General features: G+C 36.2%; 1 protein-coding gene across 5 annotated transcripts in view; it reads left to right on the top strand.

The window, feature by feature from the left end:
• The window catches only part of FIG4 (FIG4 phosphoinositide 5-phosphatase), a 142,554-nt gene that overhangs the window by 58,721 nt on the left and 57,826 nt on the right, over positions 1-26,007 (top strand). For 4 of the 5 annotated variants that reach the window (XM_021008176.2, XM_021008181.2, XM_021008180.2 and 1 more), the window contains exons 16-19: positions 6,372-6,510; positions 8,326-8,384; positions 8,928-9,075; positions 15,220-15,303. In XM_021008176.2, coding sequence (XP_020863835.1) covers positions 6,372-6,510; positions 8,326-8,384; positions 8,928-9,075; positions 15,220-15,303 — 430 coding nt within the window. Of the gene's footprint in view, positions 1-6,371; positions 6,511-8,325; positions 8,385-8,927; positions 9,076-15,219; positions 15,304-15,435; positions 15,505-26,007 lie in introns of those variants that run through there. The other variant, XM_078155193.1, reaches the window with a different exon arrangement.

The following is a 26,007-nucleotide window of genomic DNA, read 5'->3' as shown; positions in this document are numbered from 1 at the left end:
TGTTTTTTCTTTCAGAGCTAGCTTTTTTAACTGCTTCGGGGTTAAACATAGTTGTTTCTAATGAAAGACGATTATATCTATATATATAATATATACATATATATACATATATATACATATATATATATGTATCACCCACCTTAGATAAGTCACTTGCCCTCTTACATTGCCCATCTGTAAGACGAGAGGATTTGATATATGATCTTTAAGGCTGCTTCAGTTTTTAATCTGTGTTCCTAAAGCTGGCTATTTTGTGATTGTATGTGGCTGCTTACATTTTCTGTACATTAAACAAAATTGCTATGCATTCTTACCGCTGCTGTCCACCTGTCATTCTGATTATAATGCACAGGTGGTTTTTTTTTCCCCAGAAAGAACAATTTAAAAAGTATTGACAGTTCTGACAGTTCCCTGAAGTTGTACAATCAATATTTTCTTGTGAATTAGATAAGCAGTTTGCAGTAATAGTCACGATGATTCAAGAAAAATGATTATTTTTATTTAAAATCCTTTGCATCCTTCCTTCTTCATATGACTAGAAACTTTATCCAGAGTCGTCTGAAGTCAGGTCGGGTCAGGTCAACAAACATTTATTAAGTGCCTGCTATGTGCCAGGGACTGTGCTAAGTGCTGAGGATACAAAGAAAGGTTAAAAAAAAATCACCCAAGCAGTGCCTGCTCTCAGTCTAATGGGGAAGAGTACATGGAAACAACCGTGTACAAACAAGATAGATATGGGATAAATTGCAGATAATCATAGAGGGGAGGCACTAGCATTAAAAGGGATTGGGAAAAAAGAGATTTTACTTGAGACTTAAAGGTAGCTAGGGAAGCCAGGAGATGGAGATGAAGATGAGGAGGAGAGAATTCCAGGCATAGAACACAGCCAATGAAAATCCTTGAAATCAGGAGATGGAGTGTTGTGTGAGAGGAGTAGCACTGGATGGTAGATTATGTGGGGGTACATTAAGGTATAAGAAGACTGGAAAGGTGGGAAGGGGCCAAGTTATTAAGGGTTATAAAAGCAAATAAAAAGTCTAGAGTATGAATATAATTGTATTTTCTTAGTCATAATAGCTATGGGAAGGAATCGCTCTGATATCTTTCAAGGAGATGTAACAAAAATTATTTTATTCGCCTTCCCTGTATCACCTTATAATTTGAAGATCAGTGGTTTAAGTCATTCTCTATTAGATCACATTCTCATGTTGATGGATGACTTGCCTTTCCTCTCAATCTTGTATCTGTAACAACCAGAAATGGAAAATACCTGCAAGACCATTCTCTTTGTCCTAGTACGGTTTTGGTCCTTTCCGTACATTGTCAGCACTGAGTACAACATTGAATGTTCCAGCATTGATTCTATTCATTTTACCAACTCCTAAGAAACTGGGAAGGTGACTATTTGAGCAACGTGATGTGTTAATAAAAGCTAGGTGGCCACCTTAAATAGCCTTTTGTGTTCTTAAATAGTCTTATTAAAAACCAGTGTTTTACAAGGAAACATTCATAAATTGAAACAGAAAAATATTTAACCTAGAATATATGCTTGATCCAACCCTGAAGATAAGAAAATACTGTGGTTAGTTGACATAGTTCTAATAGGCAATCTGCTTACTCTTGTAGTTATGCAGTTAGGGATATCTTACTTGAAAAGGGAAACATATACTCTCCCCAATTGGCAATAAGGCTTTTTTTTACAGCACTTCTTTAATTGTTAGAAAAAAAGGGCAAGTGTTCCAAGAGTCTTGATTTTTTTTTTTCACTTAAGTCCTAATGCTAAACTACAGATTTGGTCTTTATGTTATAATGTGTGTGTGTGTGTGTGTGTGTGTGTGTGTGTGTGTAAGTAAATGTGTGTGTATTTAATCATCTGGAGTCTGAAGTGTCAATCTGTTTATTGCCAAACAGGCCTGTATATATTCAACTCTCTTTTAATGAAGAATGAAAGTAAACTAATTATGGAGCTTTCTGAGATCCTGGGGTCTTACCATTTCCCCTGGACCACATGTCATGATTTACTCATTTTTTACAGGAGCCCACTTGGAAGCTGAGCCTGAGCACACTAGGCTAAACCTTAATTCAATAAAAATACTGCCTAATTTCCTGATGTGTTCAAACCAGTGCTTAAACAATGTGTTGCTGCACACGTACATGTGATATCTTTGAAAAAATCTATTTGATATCTTTCTACCTGCTGTGGAAGGTTTCAAGGTCCCAAGTTAATGGTGAAGAAGGATTTATAAGCAGGATTCTCTCTCTCTCTCTCTTTCTCCCTCTCTTCTTCCCTCTCTCTTTCTCACTTATCTTTTAGGCTAATTATCTTCCTTTTCTTCATGGGAGCTAATGGAGATGTCAGGATTTTATTTTTCTTTGCCTTTTTTTTTTGTTCCTCTCGACTGTCATCATTTTTTGTCCTTGTTTTCTTAAGCTGTCTTTTCATGCTTACTCTCTCTTCTTCCTCTGTCCCTCACTCCTCAACTAAAAGAATTGAGAAAAGTAGTGAAAGGAAAAGAATAAAAGAGAAGAAAGGAACATTGACTACAAATCCTGGGTCTATCGTTAGTCCTGTGACCTTGGACAAGTCACTCTTCTCCCTGGGCCTCAGCTTTCTCCTTTGTAAAATGAAGAGGGAGGGTGGGAGAACTTAGAGGGGAAGAGAAGTAGAGATGCTGCTCTTCCCATAGGAAGATTCCCTACCCAGCTCTAGCTGCTCCTAGGCAGTGGTTGGGGACAATTGGGGGTAGTGGTGGAGTGGAGAGATTCTGTCAGAGGTGTGCTCATAAATGTTTAACAACTAGCTCTTAACAACTAGCTCTTGGGGGAAAAGAAGACACACTTTTAATTTTTCTTTGCATTATTAACATTGTCTCCATCACTTTCTTAAGTCCAAACAATGAATGAAACAATAAATGAAGCCCTGATTTGTAGAGGGTAAATGCTCACACTGAACATTTAACAGTTGATTAAGGCTGGCTCCAACATATCCCTGGAGAGTAATTAGGGACATTAGGAACCAGGCAGATTACTGCTGTATGTGGCAAAATTTGGGGGTTGTGGAGCCAGTCTGGGTGCAGGGAGTGAGTGCTACAGCATGATCGTACAGTTAGTGGTTGTGGTGAGCTATGTGTCTAAGTGTGGGAGCAATGAGGGAGGGGTTTGGAGATTGTCTTGGATCTCTTTCCTCCCTGTGGTTGATGCAAGAGTGTTTGTCTTGGTTAGAATTTGTGGCTTGACTTGGTTGCTAGGATGTTCTTTCCCTTTCCCCCTGTAGATAGAGTGGCCATATCCCTGCCCATTTTTTAAGGGAAATCTGGACTTTGGACCCTGGTCAGTTCAGCCCCTTAACACTTTCAACCAACCTGATGGCAATTTGGAAGGAACTGCCCTTGAGTGGAAAAATGTGTTGATGGAGAATGGAAGCCCATTGTTCAGGGATTATCATCCTTTGGGGCAGTTTCATTCATTGTTTAGATAATAAGGGACTTCATGCTGTGGCCTTAATGCTAGGGGTACATCAGGGCATGTTTCTGATGTGGAGGATAGGTACTGGCCTAATGTTGAAGGCAGTACTATTCAGTTGATCAATTAACATGCATTTATTAAGCACTTAATACATTACCACAGTGCTCTATGTGCTAGGGATACAAGAAAAGGCAAAAATAGCCCCTTCTTTCAAGGAGCTTACAGTCTAATTAGAAAAACAACATTAAATAACTAGTATGTATAAACAAACTACATGCAGAGTAGATGGAAGATAATTTCAGAGGGATTACACTAGTGTTGATGAGAGTTGGAGCTAGAAAGATCTCCAGCAAAAGGTGAGATTTGAGTGGTCTTGAAGGAACAGAGGGACACCAAAAGATGGAGGTGGGGAGTCAGAGCATTCCAGGTACAAAGATAAGGAGAAAGGAGACAGAATGTTGTGTGTGATATAGCTGGATTATAGCTTAAGTAGGAAGGTAGTAGTGTAGGAATACTGCAAAGGTAGCAAAGGATCAAGTTAAAAAGAGCGTTAAATGCTAAACTTTTTATTTTATCCGGGAAGGAATAGGAAGTTGCCAGAGCCCAATGAGCGGGGGAAGTGACAGGGGTTAGACCTACACTTTAGAAAAATCGTTTGGCTGCTGAATAGAAGATGGAGTCAGATGAAGAGAAGCTTGAGTCAGGGAGATGAGTTAAAAGCTATTGCGCTGTCTAGACAAGAAGTGATGAGGACCTTCACTGGGGTGATGACTATTTGACTAGAGAGAAGGGGATGTCTGTGAGAGATGGTGTGAAGGTAGAACAACAAGATTTGACCACAAATTGGATATATGGAGTGGGTATAAGAGTGGAGTTGAGGATGATGCTAATGTTGAGAGTAAGTTTGACTAGGAGGATGTGGTGCCCTCAATAATTATAGGGAACTTTGGAATCCAAAAGGCAGTGGGTGATTTGAGATTAGAGCTCAGGAGGTTTGGGCTGGGTGCATAGATTCAGAATCATTTGCACTGAGATGATAACTGAAATGAGATCTCAAATGAAGCAAGATTGTATATATAGGGAGAAGAGAAGAAGGAACAGGATATGGAGCCTGAAGGGACCCTAACAGTTGTCCTAGATGAAGATCCAGCAAAGGAGATTGGGGAGGAGGAGTGAAACAGTAGGAAGAGAACCAGGAGAGGGCATTGTCACAAAAACCTAGAGAAGAGAAAACATCCAGAAAGTGGGGGTGATTGACAGTGTCAGAGGCTACAGAGAGGTCAAGAAGGATAGGTATTGAGAACAGGCCATTAGATTAGGCAATTAAAGATTACTGAAACTTTGGACTTGGAAAGATATCCTTTTTTTTTTTTTAGCTAAGAAGATAAGACTGAAATGGTTCTGTAATTTTAAGGTAGATGAATTTGTTTGATTAAAAGGAGCCCCTTTGCAAAATTTGTATTTTAAACAAAATAGTGGCTAGCTATGTATTTTTTAAATTAAGTGTAGTTAATTTTTTTTGTTTGTAGAATAAAAACAATATTCTTTACATAAGATTGAGTATTTAAATTCCCTAGATGCACACCCTAATAAAATGCGCACATCTGTGCACCTGCCCTTTCTCTAACATGACAGAAAATCGAGAAATAACTGTCTCCCACCCCTTAGGAAGAACAGAATATGGTATAAATACCACCTTGGTGAAACAAGTTATTGTTATCATTTCAAGAATTGTGAGACAGAAGCAGAAAAAAAATCTGACAAGCTTAAGTTTACAGGGCAAAGTAACTGACAGATTTAGGAGAGAGATCATTTAACTTTTTCTTTTTTTTTTTTCAGTCCAGTGAACTGTTCCTTGACTTATTTTAGGCAAGGTGAAAATTCATTTGTTATGACAATTTTTATTTTGGCTGATAATAACAATAATAATTTTGATGAGGATGACAAGACTTGGACCTGTGGTTTTATTAATATAGGTAACTCCCAGGTGAGAAAATTCCCTATTCCAGTGCAGGTTAACACCTTCTCTCTAACTTATCTTTAAAGAGCCACCTGGAGCACTGAGAGGTTAAGTCTTCCATTTAGGTTTGGGTAGGACTTGATTACTGGCCTTCCCGGCTTTGGGCCAAGTTCTCCATCCATTACTACTTCCATTACACTGCCTCTCATAAAAAAAAAATCAGATCTATGCTTTTATTTATTTAGGAGACTTTCAATGAAGAACGCTCTTCCAATTTGGGTCACCACCTACCTTCTCTGCAACTTACAGATGAGGGCACTGAGGAGTTAAGTGATTTGGGTTGGTTCACACAGCCAGTATGTGTCAGTGAGGACTGGAATCCAGGTATTTCTGACTCCAAGGCTGGCTTTCTGTTCACTATGCTGTGCTGCCAATGAGCATTGACACAGTGTTCTAAGATTTTCAAAACACTTTCCTCACTTGCCCCCAAGGTACTTAGTCTCTAGAGTTAGAGATTTTTGGGGAATTGTTCTTCCCTGAAAAACACAATTGATAATTTTTTCATGTTTTCTCCTAATGTGTATAAATTCTAAAACTCTGACCTGATTCAGCAGTCTAAAATAGGTTCCCTCATTAAGCTAGTTTGGAAATGAAACTACATTTTTTCTTTATGATCATCTGAGAGATGGGTGGAGAGAGGTAGGAGGGAAACAGTATTTTTGAGTATGATTTCTGTTTTGATCAAACACTTGCCGGCTGTTTTTGTGAAGGTTTTTTTTTTTTTTGTTTATCAACTTTTGAAGTTTAATTGTTCTTTTGAGCTGCAAGCTGCACGGACACACAGTTATATCCACATACACTTTCTATATTCACTTTATCTGTAAAAACATCTCTATGTTGTATGCATAGTGACTGATTTCTTAAAATACATATTTTTGCTTTTCAGATGCTGATAGACAAGATTCCATTAATTTGTTTCTGGGAGTATTCCATCCCACTGAAGGCAAACCTCATCTCTGGGAGCTCCCAATAGATTTTTACTTACATCATAAGAACACCATGAGACTTTCACAGACAAGAAGAAGGTATTTTTTTCCCTTCTTAGTCAATTGCAAAAACTCAAAATGTGTATTATATTTTGAATAAGTGACTTTGATGCCTTTCTCTTTGAAAAAAAAATACATGAAGTTACTTAATCCTACCACAGTTACTTGTGAAACAAACAGCTATAATTAACATTGATAGATATGAAATTGAAACTTAAGGTGGTTTGGGCCTGGCACGAATAGAGGCTATGCAAAATTCATGGGATCTTAGATTTAGTCCAGGAAGGTCATCTATTCCAACAACCCCTTCATTTTACAGATGAAAAAAGTGATGGCTAGAGAAGTGAACTGATTTGCAGAAAGTCACATGATTATACATGGAAGAGCCCAGAACTGAAGCTACGTAGTAAATGGCAGAACCAGGAATGAGCCTAAGTCCTTTGATTGCCATTCCTTCCTCTGTACGACACCACCTTTTAATTGGGTGATTTCATTCTACTTGAAACCCAAACATGATTTTGAAAAGTCCAACTGAGTGTAAATTTTAGTTTTTCTAAAGGAAGCTCTCCATATTGGATTCTCTGTTATGGAGTACCTAAAACCTCAAGGACCAACCTAGGAAAGGAGTCAGTTTGAAAAGACTTGTTATATAGCCACTAGTTTATAGTTTAATGTAGTCCTTAAATTTTTCAATGAAGCACACAGACACAATAATGAAGCCCTTGTTGGAATTGTTGAGTACAAATGTTTTACAAAATGACTTTCTTATTATTGGGAGGTTGAGGGCTTTATGTGTAAATTTAGAAATTTAATGATTGTTTCTGTGATAGACAACCCATTTTCAATAGCAGGGAAACAATAATGGCAAATAAGTAAATAATCACCTCTGTTTAGTTTTGGAACATGTTTGGAGGTTGTATTTTAATATGAGGGCTTGTGATGTTGTGGGCAGTTAAAAAATAGTGAAATCACCATTAAGTTCTAGCTCAAGTGGTAGCAAGTTGTACAGTATTTTCATTCTTTATTGCTTTCAAAATTCTCCCTGTTCCCCTCTGAACATAATAGAGCCCAACATGAGCTTTAATTAAATTGTGTGGTTCTTTTAAAGTGTAGAGTGAGCACTTTTTTTGTTAGAATAAAATAAGCAAAAATTAGTTAATTGTATCAGAATAGGCCTTTATAATCTACTTTAAACACTTAATAATGCTTAAAAATGAGATGTAGTTAAAACAATCTGTCTTTGAACTTAACTAGTGATTTAGCTAGTTGACTAACAACTTTACCTTTCTCCTTTAAAGTTACCATTTCATTTGTATATACCTGTAGTTGATTTTCCCATGCACAAAAATGTACTCAAAAATTAAAAGAATAAAAGAAATAAGGAGAGCATATAATTAAATTAACACGACCTTAAACTGTTTGGGGAAAAAAATACCTTTCATTTGTGTGGCATTTTGGAAAGTGCTTTCATCTCTTATTAATTACAGTAGTACTGTGATGAGGAAACTGTGGAACAGTGAGAGAACATGGATTGTCATAAATCACACAATGAATTCATGGTAGAATTAGAACTAAGAACAAGTATCCTAGTTCCCAAACCCAAACCTACAAAGGAACCATAAATATCACAGCTTTCTAATTCACAGTTGTATGAGACACCCTACAAGGACAGGTTGAAGACAATTGTGTTTGTACCTTTTTGGTTTAAGCACAAAATAGCAACTTGTAAGGGACCTGAAAATTAGCCAGCATTGTAAATGGACTTGGCCATTACAGGAAATCCTTTCTACCCGCTAATTGTGCAAAGCTAGTGTTTACAATTGGGCCATAAATTTCCTTTTTTCACTTTTATAGCTATACGGACTGGCTAACCCCAGGGGTAATAAATCATTTGCCACTGCCTTATGATGAAGGTAGGTGCTTTATTTTTCTTTTCCTTTAGACAGTATTAGAAATATGGTAGTACATTTGAAGCCTTCTGTGTTTTTAATGTGTGTGGGGGTTGTTTTTTTTTTTATCACACCTGTGATTTAGTTGGTTTAGGAAACTCTTAAGTGTGGAAACTCATTCCACTGATGCAGAGAAGCAACTCATCTGGAACTAACAGTCTTTGGAGAGTTTCCTGGGGGCAATGAGGAGTTAAATGACTTGGTCATAGTCACACAGCCAGTATGTGTCACAGACAAAACTTAAATCCAGGTCTTCCTAACTGCAAAGCTGGGCCTCCTCTATCCACTATAGCATGTTGCCTCTCTTCTGAGACATTTGAAGAACCATTTTTTTCCAGAATCAGAAGGAGCAGAGTAGAGATTAAAGCTAACATCCTTTGACCTCAAATACAAGTTTTTTCCCCCTACCAGATTGTCTCTTAGATATAAGGAATGCAAGGAAATGATGTAATTTTATTTCTAAAGGCTTATTACTTATAAAAGAATAACAGAAAATATCCCTTGTAGTAACCTGTGTGGAAAACAGAAAGAAGTTGATAGTGAAGAAATTTCACAAGTATGAAGAAGAAATTGATATCCATAGTGAGTTCTTTCGACCTTATGAATTAAGTAGTTTTGATGACACCTTTTGCTTGGCCATGACAAGTTCAGCAAGGTAGGTGAAATCGTTGAGTTTTATGGCTTCACTTTATACACTGCAGGTTCTTGCTAAGCTGTGCATAAGTCACAAAATTATAGAATCTTAAAGTTGTGAGGGGCCTGAGAGGTCATCTATTTCAACCATATATCATTACAGAAATTCCTTCTACAGTATCCCTCACAGGTTGATTTCCAGCCTCTGTTTGAATGATTTCAATGATCAAGAAATCTCACTACTTCACAGGGCAATTTCTTCCATTATTAGGGAGCTTAGATCATTAGGATGTTTTGCTTTATGATGAGTGAAATCAGAACCTCATGATGACTATTCATAATTCTACCTAAGCCATAGCACAAAACATTATAACCTCTTCCAATATTTGAAGGCAATTATCATATCTCTACTCTGTCTTTTCTACAGAATGACCTTCCCCACCCAATTCCTTCAACAGTTTTTCATGTTGCTGTGTCTTCTATATAATATGTACTTAATAAATGTTGAATTGCATTCTCAGTCTAGATTTATCCCCTTTAATGATGCCTCCATTGAAAGTGGCATCTACAGTTGGACATAGCACTATGTATGAACACGAAACATAAAGTATAAAAAGGAATAGAGTGGTTGTGACCTGTTCTGATGGAGGGAGTGCCCACAACAGTAAAATCATAAATTCACCAAACTGCTGTAGATGTGACAGTGTAGAATATGCTCTGTTATTCATATTAAGCCTTTAGCCTTCCTCCTTGCCAGCCCAAAATTACTTTATATATCTTTTGTATTTACTTGTGCAGCTCTTTGAGTACAAGGACTGATTTATTTTGGCTTTGTATATCTAGCAGTCTATGGTACAGTGGGTTCTTAATATATGCATATTTCTTGTTTTGAAGCGAATTTGTGCCTCTCCTCCCTAGAAATAATTGTTAGTAGTATGTTTTTAGCCTACAAATGTTGCTTTTTAGGTGACCTGAAATTTTGAATCATTGAAAACTATGGTATTCCATGACTCATATCCTTGCAATGTTATTGGAAATATGTGGTGATTTTGTTTTAGGGTGAAGCTCAGGTTCATTAAAAGCATTACACAATTCCACAGAACCAATCTAACCCACTCTCCTTCTTTTGTTCGGTTCTTCACTGTGTTTGTTACCATTCCAGTATTTATGTCCAAGTTATACATAATGAATGAGCTCTATGAGCTATCAACCCACCAGCATATCCTAGCTAGACAATAGACATTTTTTTTTATCTACTTGGTACTTTTTATCTGAAATGTTAGATTGAACTCTTCATTATGCATATCCTTTAGGATGCTTTGCACTATTCTAGGATTTGGTGAAATCAGTATGATGTCATCTCCAAAAGAGAGCATCTCAATACAAGGAATCCTTTTTCCACTTGAATTCTGTATTGGACATTCTTCAGTGGCAAACTCCTTTGGTGAACAAAGTCCTCCCTATTGTTGTTACAGTTGCTTTTTGCTTCCCTTAATGCTAATCAGAGTCATTGTACAGAATTACTTCTGCCATCTGATTGTGACACACAAAAAGGTTTATTTCAGCAGAGATGTTATGGCCAAACAGAGAGATACAGCAGCCAAGAGCAACACCAATTTCAAGTATAAATTGTCTGAAAAATTTGACGAAAGAAGATGATGGAAGATTATGAGCAGTATGGCCTCAAGAAACCATAGAGAAGCAGTGGAGGGAAAACAAATTAATAGAAAGTTAATCTAAATCAGCCTGAGGGCATTTAAGGTAAAGCCTTAAGGAGGACTCCACAAAGACAAAGTGGAAAACACCTGTCAAGATTTCTGTAAAAAACTGTTTTCTTCGTTAGTGATGATGGAGCAATCCCATTTGGACTCTAACATCACAGTTCCTCGTTCATGACGTAACAGAAATGGCACTAAGGAAAACAAATTTAGGAAGGGCAGCTGAAGTAGGCCAAGAATAAACCCTAGCTGGTTGTACTGGAAGTGACACAATTTGGGGGGGGGGGTACTAATGAATCATTATAAAAATAATAAATATTAAGATAGTTAAAATTTGAGCAAAAACTGATTCCAGAATTCCTATCTTTTACAAACCAAAACCATAATATTCATTTGTACTCATGTAATATTATCTTCCTGCAAAAATCTTGATTTACATGTTTTTAAATACCTGACCTATTTTTTGGAAGTACTTTCTTGCACCTGATCTAGAAACTTTAGGTTTCATTTCAGTGGGGAAAAAAATTAACCCTTGGTAAGAGTGGAAAGTGTTGCCTTTAGTTTATCAAAGTAAATCATAAATGATAGCATTTTCCTCTTTTAACAGTATGAGTTCCTACAGTATCTCAATGAACTAACCTCTGTGTAATGAGATTAAATAGTGGCTTTTCAGTTCACACTGTGAACTGTGCCTTTTGTAATTATGTTAACTTCTCTGAGTGACTCAGGCAAAGACTTTAGAAAATGTGCATTCTAAAACTGAACATCATAGGATTGTGTCACTGGGTTTTGTGATGTGTATGTGTGAGTGTGTGTGTTTTAAACTGGCAACTACTCTTGACATATGTATTTACAGTTATGTAACACTATTAGGATAATGAGGTCTTTTCTTCACAATCATCCTGTACAGTAGATAGTACAGGACTATTATCCCTGTTTTACAGGCAATAACATTAGGGTTAGAGAGGCTGAGTTACTTGATCTTACCATCCTTGTTATCCAGTATCTCTCCTTCTATTCTCCTTGAAACTCCTTGAGAAAGCTGCCTATCTGGTGTCCCCACTTCCTCTCCTCTCACTCACGTTTAAACTCTCTTACCTTCTGACCACATCATTCAACTAAAATTTCTCTCCCTAAAATTATCAGTGATCCCTTAATTGCCAGACCTAACAGTCTCTTCTTAATCCTCATTCTTCTTGACCTCTCTCTAATAGCCTTTGAAAATGTCAGTCACCATCTCCTGAATATTTTTTCTTTTCTAGGTTTTCATTCTCTCTTGGTTCTCCTCCTACATATCCGACTTGTCCTCGTTGTCCTTTACTAGATCTTCTTCCACATGATGCCCACTAACTGTGAGTCTTCCCCCTTGCATCCTCTTTTCTTCTTCTATACTGTGATACTTGTCAATCTTATAAGCTTGCATAGGTTCAATTATTATCTCTATGCAAATTATTCCCATACTTGTGCATCCCCAGTCTAATCTTTCTTCTGAGTTCTAGTTCCTATATTATCAGTTGCCTTTTGAACATCATACTGGGTTGTCCTGTAGGTATCTCAAACTCAGAGTGTCCAAAACAACCATAATATTTACTCTCCAAATGATCTATCCTTTCTATTACTATCATTCTCTAAGTCACTCAAGTTGGTGTCATCCTTTTGATTCCTCACTCACTCTCACCCCCATATCCAATCTATTGTCAAATCTTACTGTTTCTACCTTCACACCATGTTTTATGTACATCCCCTTTGTGGCACTCAAACAGCCACCATCTTAATACAGGCCCTCATCATCCCTCATTGCAAGAGCCTTCTAATTGGTCTCCCTGCCTCAAATATCTCTCCACTCAATCCTTCCTTGATTCAGCTGCCAAAGCAAATTTCTTAAAATGTGGGTCTGCCCTCCTACTTAATGAACCCTTGTGGCTACCTATTACATCCAAGATCAAATATAACATCTCTTGCTTGCTATTTAGAGGCCTTTACAACCTGACCCCTTCCTACCTTCCATTTTTCTTATACTTTATTCCTCTGTTCCATGAACTCTGTGATGCAGCTACCCTAGCGAACTTTCTGTTCCTCATTCACAAGACTCTTCCACCTCCGTTCCTTTACACTGGTGGTCCCCCAGGCCTGGAATGCTCTACCAACTCCCCTTAGCCTTTTAGCTTCTGGTTCCTCTAAGACTCAATTCTAATCTCACCCAAAGGCAAGAGGTCTTTCTCAGTCCCTTTTTCCCTAGTGCCTTCCCTATGAAATTACCTTCAGTCTACTCTGAATATTGTTTATACATACATAGTTATTTACATTTTTAATTTCCCATTAAACTCGGAACTCCTTGAAGTCAGGGTAGTTTTCTTTATATCTCTAGCACATAGTCCACTGCCTGGCATGTAGTAAGCGCTTAATAAATGCCTACATCATCAGGCCAGGACCTGGCGTTCTACCTTGGAAGCATGCCACGTTCTGGGTAATTAAAATCTCTGCGTAACTGGCTCTCCGATCTTCCTGCCTACTCACAGGCCCCTTTTCTCCATCACAATCCGAACACTGCCAAACGAGGAGGGCTTTACCTCAGGAGTCCAGGCTCTGGTGTACTTGCTCCTGCTACCTGTAGGAGACCTACTATTGTTTCCTGGCCTCCAGCTGCATCCTTCACTCACTGAATCCTTTGGAGTCCATGCTCACCCCTCCCTCCAGTGCATATATTGTCTAACTAGATGAAGATTTCCACCAGGTCTGTCAAGTTACTAGAAGAGAGAGGTTCTACTAAATGGTCTTAAAAACTCCTCCCTGAAACCCTTCTTAAAGATCATGAGATCATAGTTCCAGAATTGGAAGGGATCACAGAGATCATCTGATCTAACTTTTTTTTTATAGATACGGAGCCAACAATGACTAAATGACTTGCTCATTTAGATTATACAGGTAGCAAATGACAGAAATGGGTTTTAAACCTAGGCCTTAGAAGTCCAAGTTCAGTTCTCTTTCCACTAACACATCCTCTCTGTCCCAAAATGAGCTCAAAAATCGTTGTTATTTTCAAGCTTCAGAGAGATAGAGAGTCTAGACTTCAAGAAGTGATTGTCCTGTTGTATCCTGCCTTGGTCAGCCACATCTAGAGTCTTGAATTCTGTTTTCTAGAGAGTCATATTTTTAGGAAAGACTTGATAAGGTGTAGAGTGTCCAGAAGAGGGCAACCAGTACAATGAAGGACCTTGACTTCTTGATATAGAAGTTGAAGGAAGTAGGAATGCTTAGTCTGGAGAAGAAAAGACATAAGAGGACATCATAACTATCTTCAAGTATTTAAAGGACTCTCATTTGGAGTAGAATTGTTCCGCTTGGCACCAGAGAGAAACAGGAGTAATGGGTGGAAATTTAGGTTTGAGATTAGGGCATACTAACTTAACGATTTGAACCATTCAAAAATGGAATGGACTCCCTTGGAAGGTGCTGAGTTCTCCCTCATTGGAAATTTGTATGCAAAAATTAGATGACTATTTATCATGTATGTTGTAGAGGGAAAGCTTAGATATTAATTAGACAGAATGGTCTTAAAAGTCCCTTTCACTTCTGAGATTCTATAATTCTGTGACTTGGGACACGATAATTAATCTACTACTTGGTTGTCATACAGAAAGAGGATCTGCCCTGTACTACCTGATGTCATAGGGAAGAATTAGATAACGGTGGGTAAAAATTGTCAAAAGAAGGAAAACTTTACTAATAACTAGAGCTTTCCAAATTACTAGTTGGTCAAGTGACTGCTTGACTGACAGACCAATCAACTGACTAATTGACCAGCTGACTTGACTGAATTGGCTGTCTTGGGCATGTAGTAGGATTGTGTCCTTAAAGGTCTTCAAACAGAAAATTTTCATGATAACTTTGTATATTTAAAAGGAATACCGAGTTATACATAGTAAATTTGCAGTTTCATGTTGTAATCATCTTTTTTTATTATACTGTGTTATAGAAATGCTTGTTTTATTCCATAAATTAAAAATAAAATAAATAAAAAAGAGAGAGAATCCAGTTCAGGTACAGGTTAGTCTAGGTAAACTCTGAAGTTCCATTTAACAGTGTGATTTTGTGACTTCTGGTCTTATGAGCTTTTTTTTTTTTTCTTAAAACTACATCAAACTGGCAGTAAATCTCTGGAAACACTTCATGCTAGCAGACTCCATTTTGAATTCAAAACTGTAATACAACATCCTATTCAGCCCTGTACACATAAATGGTTTTAATAACTTGCAACTAGAAGTGCTTGGTGCCATTTCTCTGGGCAACTTCCTGGCCTCTAACACCTACTTTGAGTCTTTGGTTCAATAATTGTGCAACTCCCGGGGAGGGAGAGGATGTCATGCAGGCATGTATTCAAGTGCAATAGAATATTCTCCTGGGAGACATTGATAAATAGCCTATTTTTGCTTGTTCCCTTCCTTCAGAGACTTTATGCCAAAGAATGTTGGCATTGATCCAAGTCCATTTACTGTGCGTAAACCTGATGAGACTGGAAAATCAGTGCTGGGGTAAGAACTGTGTTTGTGTGTTTGTTTGTTTCTGGAAAGAACCTATGATTTCATTGATGTAGGGAAAACCTAATGAGCACACTCTTTCTACCATGCAGTTATGTAACTTCTCCCCAAATTGTATCCTTACAGTTGCTGATTTCACCAAGATATTAAGTGACTTGTCTGAGCCCTCAGAGCCAGGATGTATCAGAGGTAGAACCTGAACCCAGCTCTTTCTATTTTGGAAGCCAGCTCTCTATCTGCTATGCCATGCTGCCTCTCCACACCTGAGTAGACAATGGAAAACAATGAATGATTTAGTATTGAAGTTCTTTGGAAAAAAAAAAAGGAATGGAGCAGGTGGCCTTTAGTGTAATTTTAATCCAGAAAATAGAAAATTCAGATTATTTAATTATGTGTTATGACCATAGCACATTTACCTGTGTCTGTCTGAATAGTTGCTAGCAGTTGGGTCGCTGAAGTGAATAACAGAAAAGTGTGCTTTGTGAGGATTTCTATAACAGGTCATTTCAATATTTTAAATGGAAAAGAAATTAAATTGGCAGCAGAAGAAATAGAAGGAGGCTGTTTATGTGGAATATCTTATAAAATCATCTACCCATGAAATCATAGGTGCTTGACATTTTGACATTCTATAAAAGTAAATCTATCTTTATTTCCCGAGAAATAGGTTTAGTTTTAAAGAATTCAATCTTGTAATCTAGCAAGTTTTATTCATATCCTGATGAAGCCCAAAGGCAAATATATTTAAATAATTTAATAGATTTTTTTTCTTTAGATTATTTAAAATGCAAGTTCTTTTTGTCATGGTCACATTTCTCTATTTTATGTCCTCATGCCTTGGACCTTGCTGAATTTTTTTTTTGGCATTATTTTGCATAATTGTACTTGTTACTAAGTGATGCAACCTTATCTGATAAGAATGAAAACTGAAATTGATTTTACTGTTTGCTAATAAAAACTTGAAAAGCTTCCCAATACTAATTAGGTGTGTGTTACTATGCTAAATAATTGTTTTGAGAGAAGTAAAAAAGGTAACAGTTCATAGTTAGCAAAGCTTGTTTGAACTTACCTAGTTCAACCTCCAAACTAATGTAGTAATTATCTTCACAACATCCTCTGTGAGAACACTTTTAGTAGTAGTAGGGGGCTTGTTCCTTTTCTAAGGAGACTGTATCAATGTTGGACAACTCTAATTACTTGAAAACTCTTCCTTTGTATTAGGCCACAAATATTCTCCATGTGACTTCCTTGCATTGGTCCTAGTTTTGCCCTATGCAGCAATATCAAATATTTGTTCTCATATAGTCTTTAAATGCTGCTATATTTGTGTCTGGCTTTAGTCCCCTCTTCACCAGGGTAAACATACTCAGTTCCTTTAGCTTTATCATATAAAACATCATTTCTAGATGTTTTAACCCTGGCTACTACCCTCTATGCATACTTTGCTTTCTCTGTGGCCCCTAAAATTGAACATGGGTATTCCCGTAGTTTGACCAGTGCAGAATACCATTTGTACTTTCCTTTAGTTATTTAGCAGGTATGTTACACTGTCACCTACAAATTCTGTATTGAGTCAACTATAAAATAATAAATAGAATACAGCAAAATATAAAGAAAGACTAGGGTTTATACCAGATATAAATTACAGGCACAAGAACTGTCAGGTACTGGTTTAACACTGAAAAAAACTATTAATTTAATAAAACATGAAATAAAAAACCCCCTCTAAGTGTAAGTATAGCAATAGATATAGAAAAAGCCTTTGATAAAATCCAACTACATTCATGATAATTTGATCCTGTGATACTGACCTCTTCGCTTTTTTTTGTTGTTGTTGCAAATATTGCTAGTTTTTATTTTCAGATATGTGACTTTTGTCATAATAGAAAATATCCCTTTTTATACACATATTTTTTCATATTAAACATATTTTCACATTAGTCATGCTATAAAGAAGAATTAGAAACAATGGGAGAAGCCATGGGAAAAGAAGAAACAACAACAAAAAGAGAGCAAATAGTAAGCTTGGATCTGCATTCAGACTCCATAGTTCTTTCTCTGGATGTGGGTAGCATTTTCCATCATGAGACTTTTGGAGATGTCTTAAACCCTTGCATTGCTGAGAAGAATTAAGTCTTTCAAAGTTAGTCATTGCACAATATTGCTATTACTGTGTACAGTGTTCTCCTGGTTCTGTTCACTTCACTCAGCATCAGTTCATGCAGGTTTTTCCAGGTTTTTCTGAAGTCTTCCTGCTCATCATTTCTTATGGAACAATAGTATTCCATTACATTCATGTACCACAACTTCTTCAGCCATTCTCAGTTGATGGGCACCCCCTCAACTTCCAATTCTTGGTCACCACAAAAGGAGCGTTATAAATATTTTTGTACATGTGAGTCCTTTTCCCATTTGTATGATCTCTTTGAGATATAGACCTAAAAGTGGTATTACTGGGTCAAAGGGTATGCACATTTTTGTAGCCCTTTGAGCATAGTTCCAAATTGCTCTTGAGAATGGTTGGATCAGTTCACAACTCCACCAACAATGCGTTAATGTTCTAATTTTCCCACATCTTCTCCTGTTTTGTCATGTTAGCCAATATGATAGGTGTGATGTGGTGCCTCAGAGTTGTTGTTTTGATTTTTCTTTGCTTTTCCATGAATAAGATGCTCCATCTTGGCTTTGGGCATTTCTCTGGCTGTTCTTCATACCTGGAATGCTCTCCCTCCTCATCTCCACTTCTGGCTTCCCTGATTTCTTTTAAGTCCAACTAAAATCCCATCTTCTACAGGAAGCATTTTCCACCCTTCTTATGTATTATTTCCTATTTATCCTGCATAAATGTAGCTTGTTTATACTTATTTGTTTGCTTATTGTCTTCCCCATTAGATTGTGAGCCCCGTGAGAGTAGGGACTGTGTTCTTGCCTTTCTCTGTATTCCTACCCCTTAATACAGCATCTGGCACGTGGAAGGCACTTAATAAATACTTATTGACAGACATACTAACAACAACAACAACAAAAAAGAAACATAGAGGGATTTTTTTCCCTCCATATATTAAAAAGTATCTGCTTTAAACCAGGAACCTATAGATAAAATGGAGAACTATTGGAAGTGTTCCCATTAAGAGCAGGAACAAAACAAGGATGCCTATATCCACTCCTTTTATATGGCATTATGTTAGAAATTTTGGTGATTATAATAACATAGGAATAACATTTTGGAAGGACTAATGGAAACAAAGAGACCAAAATAACATTTTTAGTATAGGATAGGATAGTATGTATAAATAATCTATCTTTACTGATCTTTAAAAAAATTAAGTTCAGCAAAGTCCTAGTATTAGGACTGCAAAACAGTTCCTACTTTCTTTTATCAAATTAGTAAGTTCTTACTTACTGTTTGTGAATGTTTTTTAAATCATAAGAAACCCCATTTACAGTAACAGTGAAGACCATCAAGTATTTCAGAATTAACCCTCTTACATGAGGATCATTATCAAACTATTATGTATAAAGTAAAGACATAAATAATTTGAGCAATAATCAGTGTTCACGGATGAGTCAAATTAGCATAGTAAAAATGAAAATTCCCTAAATAAATGTGTATATTTAATCCAGCAACAATTAACATGCCAAGGTGGGTTATTTATAGAATTGGAAAAATCATTATGGAATGTATTTGAAAAAGCAAACTGGCAAAACCACTTTTTTCAAGAATAATGGAGACATTCTTATGCTTTCAGAATTTAAAATCTATTATAAAGCAATTTTCATCAAAAATTAATTGCTACAGCTCTGGCCTTGGAGTCAGGAGGACCTGAGTTCAAATCTGGCCTCAGACACTTGACAGTTACTACCTGTGTGACCCTGGGCAAGTCACTTAACCCCATTGCCTAGCAAAAAACAAAAAACAAAACAAAAAACTGCTAGGATTTATGGTGCCAAGATGGCGGAGTGAGGAAGGAACCCTCTGAAACCCTTCCAAATTCCCCTCCAAATAACTAGAAAACCACCTCAGAACTGATCTAGGAAGAGTGAAGCAACTTACCAGTATGGCAGGAAAGATCTGTCTCACTGGGGTGGGAGGGGAGTGAGGTCCAAGAGCAGCCCTAGCAGCGGCCACCCTCACAGCAGGGGACCTGCAGCAAAGCTGCTCCAAGCCTGGGGCAGCCCACCAGTGAAGCCCTGCCCTCTTGCATACCAGCAGCCCCCTAGGCCGGTGAGCAGTCTGTGTAGCAAGGCCCCACCCTAGCAACTCCACCTTCAGCACAAACTATCATCAAGGCCTTGACCCCATTGCTGAGGAGTAGTAAAGTCCCATCCTGACGCTGACCAACAGCAGAACCCCACCCTGGGGCCTGCCAGCGAAGGAACACTGTCTCCACAGCCACCCAGCAGCAGGGCCCCATCCCTGGGAAAGACCAGCAACAAAATTACTTTTCCAGGTCCAGCCACCAGAAAGATTCTGCTGCAGTAGCAACCTAGCAGAAAAGTCCCACCCCTGGGGCAGGCCAGAAAGGGAACAGCCCTCTAGTGAAAGCAAGCAGCTAAGCCCTGAAGCCCATTGAAAGCCAGCAGTAAGACCCTGGGCTCCAGCACAGAAAGCTTGGGACAGTGCAGGACCAGAGCCCAATTCTCACATAAAAATATCAAGTCACAAAAAAAGGCAGAAAAAAGAGTAAAAAAAACAAACCTAAAAAACAATAAAAAAAAGAGCTTGACTATAGAAAGTTATTATGTTGATAGGGAGGGTCAAGGCATTAACTTAGAAGAGGACAATAGTATCAAAATGGCTACATGTGAAATCTCAAAGAAAGATATAATTGGTCTCCAGCCCAAAAAGAAAGGATTTCAAAAAGCAAATTAGAGAAGTAGAAGAAAAATTGGGAAAAGAAATGATAGTGTAATGCAAGAGAATCATGAAAAATGAGTCAATAACATGGGAAAAGATATACAAAAATTTACAGAGGAAAATAACTCCCTAAAATATAGAATTGGCCAAATAGGAAAGGAAGTACAAAAAGCTCACTGAAGAAAGTAATTCCTTAAAAATTAGAAGTGAGCAAGTGGAAGCTAAGACTCTATGAGACATCAAGATACAATAAAACAAAATCAAAAAAGTCAAAAGAGAAGAAAATGTGAAATTTCTCATTGGAAAAATAACTGACTTAGAAAACAGATCCAGGAGAGATAGTATAAGAATTATTGGGCTACCTAGAAGCCATGATGAAAAAAAAAAAAAAGCCTGGACAACATCTTTCAAAAAATTATCAAAGTAAACTGCTGTTATATATTAGAACCAGAGGGCAAAATAGAAATTGAAAGAATCCACCTATCATCACCTGAAGGAGATCCCAAAATGAAAACTCCCAGCAACAACATAGCCAAATTCCAGAGCTCACAGATCAAGGAGAAAGTACTGAAAGCTGCCAAAAAGAAACAATTCAAATATTGTAGAGCTACAGTCAGGATTACACAGGATGTGGCAGTTTCCACATTAAAGAGCTGGAGAGCTTGGAATATGATATACCAGAAGCCAGAGGAGTTAAAATTACAACTAAGAATCGCTCACTCAGCAAAATTGAATATAATCTTTCAGGGGGGAAAATGGAAATTTAACAATATAAAGGACTTTTGAGCATTCCTAATTAAAAGACCAGAGTTGAATAAAAAATTTGACCTCCAATACAAGACTCAAGGGAAACATAAAAAGGTTAAAAAAAAAAGAGAGAGAAAATATAAGAAATTCAATAAGGTTAAACTGTTTATGTTTCTATATGGCAAGATAATATTTATAACACTTAAGAACTTTATTTCTGTAAGAGCAGTTAGAAGGAGTATATATAGACAGCGGGTATGGATATAAGGTGACTTTGTTGGGATGATACTCCAAAAAACAAAAGAAAGGGGTGAGAAAGAAATTTTCACTGGAAGAAGGAGAGGAAAGATTGAATGGGGGTAAATTGTCCCACATAAAAGAGGCATGAAAGAGTGTTATAATGGAGGGGAAAATGGTAGGGGGTGGCGGGCAACGCTTAAACCGTACTCTCATCAAAATTGGTTCAAAGAGGCAATAACATACACATACAGTTGGATACAGAAATCTATCTTACTTTATAAGGAAGTAAAAAAGGACAAGGATCATGGAAGGTGGAGGAGGGATTGATAAAAGGTAGGGTAAATTGGGGAAGGTGGTGATCAAAAGTAAAACACTTATGAGGAGGGAAAAGGAGACGTGAGAGAGGGGACAAACAGGAAAAGTAGAATGAATAAAAACACAGTTATAATATGTATAAATGTGAATGGGATGGACTCACCCATAAAACAGAAGTAGGTAGCAGAGTGGACTAAAAAACAGAATCCTATTATGTGTTATTTACAAGAAACACATTTGAAGCAGAGAGATACATACAAGATAAAGGTAAGGGGCTAGAGCAGAATTTATTATGCTTCAGCTGATGCAAAGAAAGCAGAGGTAGCAATCCTGGTCTCAGACAAAGCAAAAGCAAAAATAGTTCTAAATAAAAGAGATAAGGAAGGAAAGTATGTCTTGCTGAAAGGTACAATAGACAATGAAGTCATCTCAATACTAAATATATATGCACCACATGGTAGAGCATCTAAGTTTTTGAGGAAGTTGAAGAAGTTATAGGAGGAAATAGATAATAAAATTACTATTGGGAGACATCAACTGTCTCCTCTCAGAACTAGATAAATCTAACCAAAAAATAAACAAGAAAGAAGTTAAGGAGGTGAATAAAATTCTGGAAAAGTTAGAAATGATAGCTTTCTAGAGAAAATTGAATGGGAATGGAAAGGAATATACATTTTTCTCTGCAGTACAAAACACCTACTCAAAAATTGACCATGTATAGACATAAAACCACACAACCAAATGTAGAAAAGCAGAAATAGTAAATGCCTCCTTTTCAGATCACAAAGTAATAAAAATTACATTCAATAATGGACAGTGGAAAGAAAGATTAAAATTTAATTGGAAACTAAATAATTAATCCTAAAAGGTAGGTGGGTCAAAAAACAAATTACAGAAACAATCAATAATTTCATTAATGCAAGTGATAAGACAACATACCAAAATTTGTGGGATGCAGGCAAAGCAGTACTTAGGGGAAATTTTATATCTCTGATTGTTTCCATCAGTAAAATAGAGAAACAGAAGATAAATGAATTGGGCATGCAACTAAAAAAACTGGAAAAAGAACAAATTAAAAATCCTTAATTAAACACCAAATTGGAAATCTTGAAAATCAAAGGAGAGATTAATAAAATTGAAAGTACAAAAACCATTGAACTAATAAATAAAATTAGAAGCTGGTTTTATGAAAAAAAACCCAATAAAATAGATAAATCATTGGTTAATTTGATTTTAAAAAAGGAAAGAAGAAAATCAAATTACTAGTATCAAAAATGAATTCACCACCAGTGAAGAGGAGATTAAGATTGTAAGGAGCTATTTTGCCCAATTATACGCCAATAGATTTTATAATCTAAATGAAATGGATAAATGCCTACAAAAATATAAGTTACTCAGATTAACAGAAGAAATGCAATACCTAAATAAGCCAATCTTAGAAAAAGAAATTGAACAAGCCATCAATGAACTTCCAGAGAAAAAAAATCTCCAGGAGCAGATGGTCTTGGAGATTGGATGGATTCACCAGATGGATTCACAAGTAAATTCTACTAAACATTTAAATAACAATCTCAATCCTGTATTAACTGTTTGGAAAAAATGAGTGAAGGAGTCCTACCAAGTTTTTTTTATGACACAAATATGGTGCTGATACCTAAACCAGGGAGAGCCAAAACAGAGAAAGAAAATTATAGACCAATTTCCCTAATGAATATTGATACCCAAAATTTAAAATAAATTGCTAGCAAAGAGATTACAGCAACATATCATAAGGATCATACACTATGACCAGGTAGGATTTATACCAGGAATGCAGGCTGGTTCAATGTTAGGAAAACTATTAGCATAATTGACCATATCAATAACAAAATAAACAGAAATTATATGTTTTATCTCAATAGACACAGTAAAAGCCTTTGACAAAATACAGCACCCATTCCGGTTAAAAACACTAGAGAGCATAGGAATAGATGGGTCATACCTTAAAATGATAAGTAATATTTTTCTAAAACCATCAGCAAGCATTATCTATAATGGGGATAAACTAGAAGCCTTCCCAATACAATCAGGTGTAAAGCAAAGATGCCCATTATCATCTCTATTATTTAATATTGCACTAGAAATGCTAGCTACAGCAATAAGAGATGAAAAATAAATTAAAGGAATTAGAATAGGCAATGAGAAAATAAAACTATCACCCTTTGCAGATGATATGTTTTACTTAGAAAATCCTAGAGAATCAACTGAAAAACTACTTAAAGTTGCAGGACACAAAATAAACCCACACAAATCATCAGCATTTCTATTTATTACCAACAAAGTCCAGCAGCAAGAGATAGAAGAAGACATTCCATTTAAAATAATTGTAGACAATATAAAATACTTGGGAGTCTATCTGCCAGCACAAATCCAGGAACTATATGAATACTACTATAAAACTTCCCACAAATAAAGTCAGATCTAAACAATTGGAAAAATATTAATTGCTTATGGGTGGGCTGAGCCAATATAATAAAATGAGAATCCTACCTAAATTAATCTGTTTATTCAGTGCCATACCAATCAAACAACTATCAAACTAAAATTTTATTTTCTAGAGCTAGAAAAAATAATAACAAAATTCATCTAGAAGAACAAAAGGTCAAGAATATCAAGGAGATCAATGAAAAAACAACAAATAGAAAATTATTAGGAACAAGAGAGATATTTAACTGTATTCAAATTAAACATTTATGAATAATGAACATCATCATAACCAAAATAAAAATAACACATTGGGAAAATAAAATATGTAAAAGACTTTAAAATTTACAAAGGTAATTCCCAGGTTTCAAGTGATAAGTGATTAAAAATATGAACTGAAGGATGTCAGCAAATTGATACTCTCTTGGAAAAAACCAAAAACTTCCATTTCACTAAAAATAAGAATTGCAAATTAAAGCAGCATTGTTATCATATTATACCCATCACATTAGCAAAAATATTTAGAAGAAAGGAAATTCAGTGATAGTGGGATCTGTAGAAATAGTGGTACTGATTGATTTATGGTGAAATAAAAAACTTATAGAACCTTTTGGGAGGTTAATCTGGTAGTGTACAGTAAATGTGACTAAAATTATCATATTTTTTGACTCAATCATCCCATTATTGAGAGTACACCCTGAAATCTCCAACACTACAGTACTGGTTAAATAAATGGTTGTACATTATTGTAAAGGAGTACTATACTGCAATTAAGACTTATAAGTAGGAGGAACATAAAGAAATCTGGAAAGAACTTTGTGAAATAATGTGAAGGAAAAAATTATGGACAAAATAAATTTTTATAGTCATTTGGGCTGTTTGAAAAATTAAGTTATTTTATGTATTGAAATTAAATAATTTAAATATTATTACTAAGCAAATTTAATTAGTTCTATAATGAAACATTTAACTAAGAAAATAATAAATGAGTAGAAACAACCTTTGGCTAAATTTCTTGCTATTAGAAATGCATGCCCTTCCTATAAGTCCTGCTTGGGGCAGTGTGTCTTTGTACAGACATACATGTGTCATTTCTCAATGGAGAATTGAGATATATCTTAAAAGAAAAAATTCTCAGTTATTCTCGAGGGCTAAACATAAAAAGAATAATTTTTTCCTTTCTCATCCTCTTTTCTTTTCCTTCTACACTTCATTCATAGCTCACGTAGCATTAACATTATGAATGCAAAATGGTTCATCTGATCTGTGTCTGCTGTGCTGTGCCCAGCTTTATCTTCACTTTCTTAGAGAATTAATCTAATTTCTAAAACATAAGGTTATAGAAAAGGGAAACATTTATGTTGGTCCACAGTGTCCTTCAGGGTGCTGAGGGGAGTTGCAAATAGACGCTTTAGAGGGGGAATAACAATTTCATCTTGTTATTGGTTAAAGAAGATGTTCGTTTGTCTTCTAACCCATAGAGTAAGTAACCAGCTGGACAATTGCTATTTGTTTTTTTATTTAAAATTAAACTTGAAAAAAAATAAATTTTAAAATTAAACTTAATAATAATAATTTTTGTCTACATAGTACTTTAAGGTTTACCAAGTATTTTCGACAAAAAGTCAAATGAGTGGGGTAGCACAAATATTATCCTCATTTTGCAGATAAAGAAAAAGTGACTGAGAGAAGTTTTAAATAACTTGCCTGTGGCTGCACAGCTAGGAAAAGTCAGGTTTTTTTTGTATTTAGTTGTAAAAATATTGGAAGTACTTCAATCTCCTATAACTTAGCAGTGGTTAGGATTTTACCTTCCCTTTCTCGTTGCCATTTTTCATTTCTTTTGTTTTTTATCCTAGCATACTTAAAAAAGAAAAAAAAACCTTTTAGGGGAAAGTTAGCCATCCCAGCAAATGATAAGAATAAAGAAGCATGGCTAATGGCTGTAATTATATGTGTGCAAACAAGTATAGGGTGTTCTGAAAATCTTATGGTAGTTTTTATCAGTAATAGTTTCAGGGGTGGGGAACCTGTGGCCTCGAGGCCATATGTGCCCCTCTAGCTCCTCAAGTGCG

Source organism: Phascolarctos cinereus, unplaced genomic scaffold, assembly GCF_003287225.1.
Source record: "Phascolarctos cinereus isolate Bilbo 61053 unplaced genomic scaffold, phaCin_HiC Scaffold_5;HRSCAF=322, whole genome shotgun sequence".
In the NCBI taxonomy this organism is placed as follows: domain Eukaryota; kingdom Metazoa; phylum Chordata; class Mammalia; order Diprotodontia; family Phascolarctidae; genus Phascolarctos; species Phascolarctos cinereus.
This window is presented reverse-complemented; position numbering and strand designations above follow the sequence as displayed.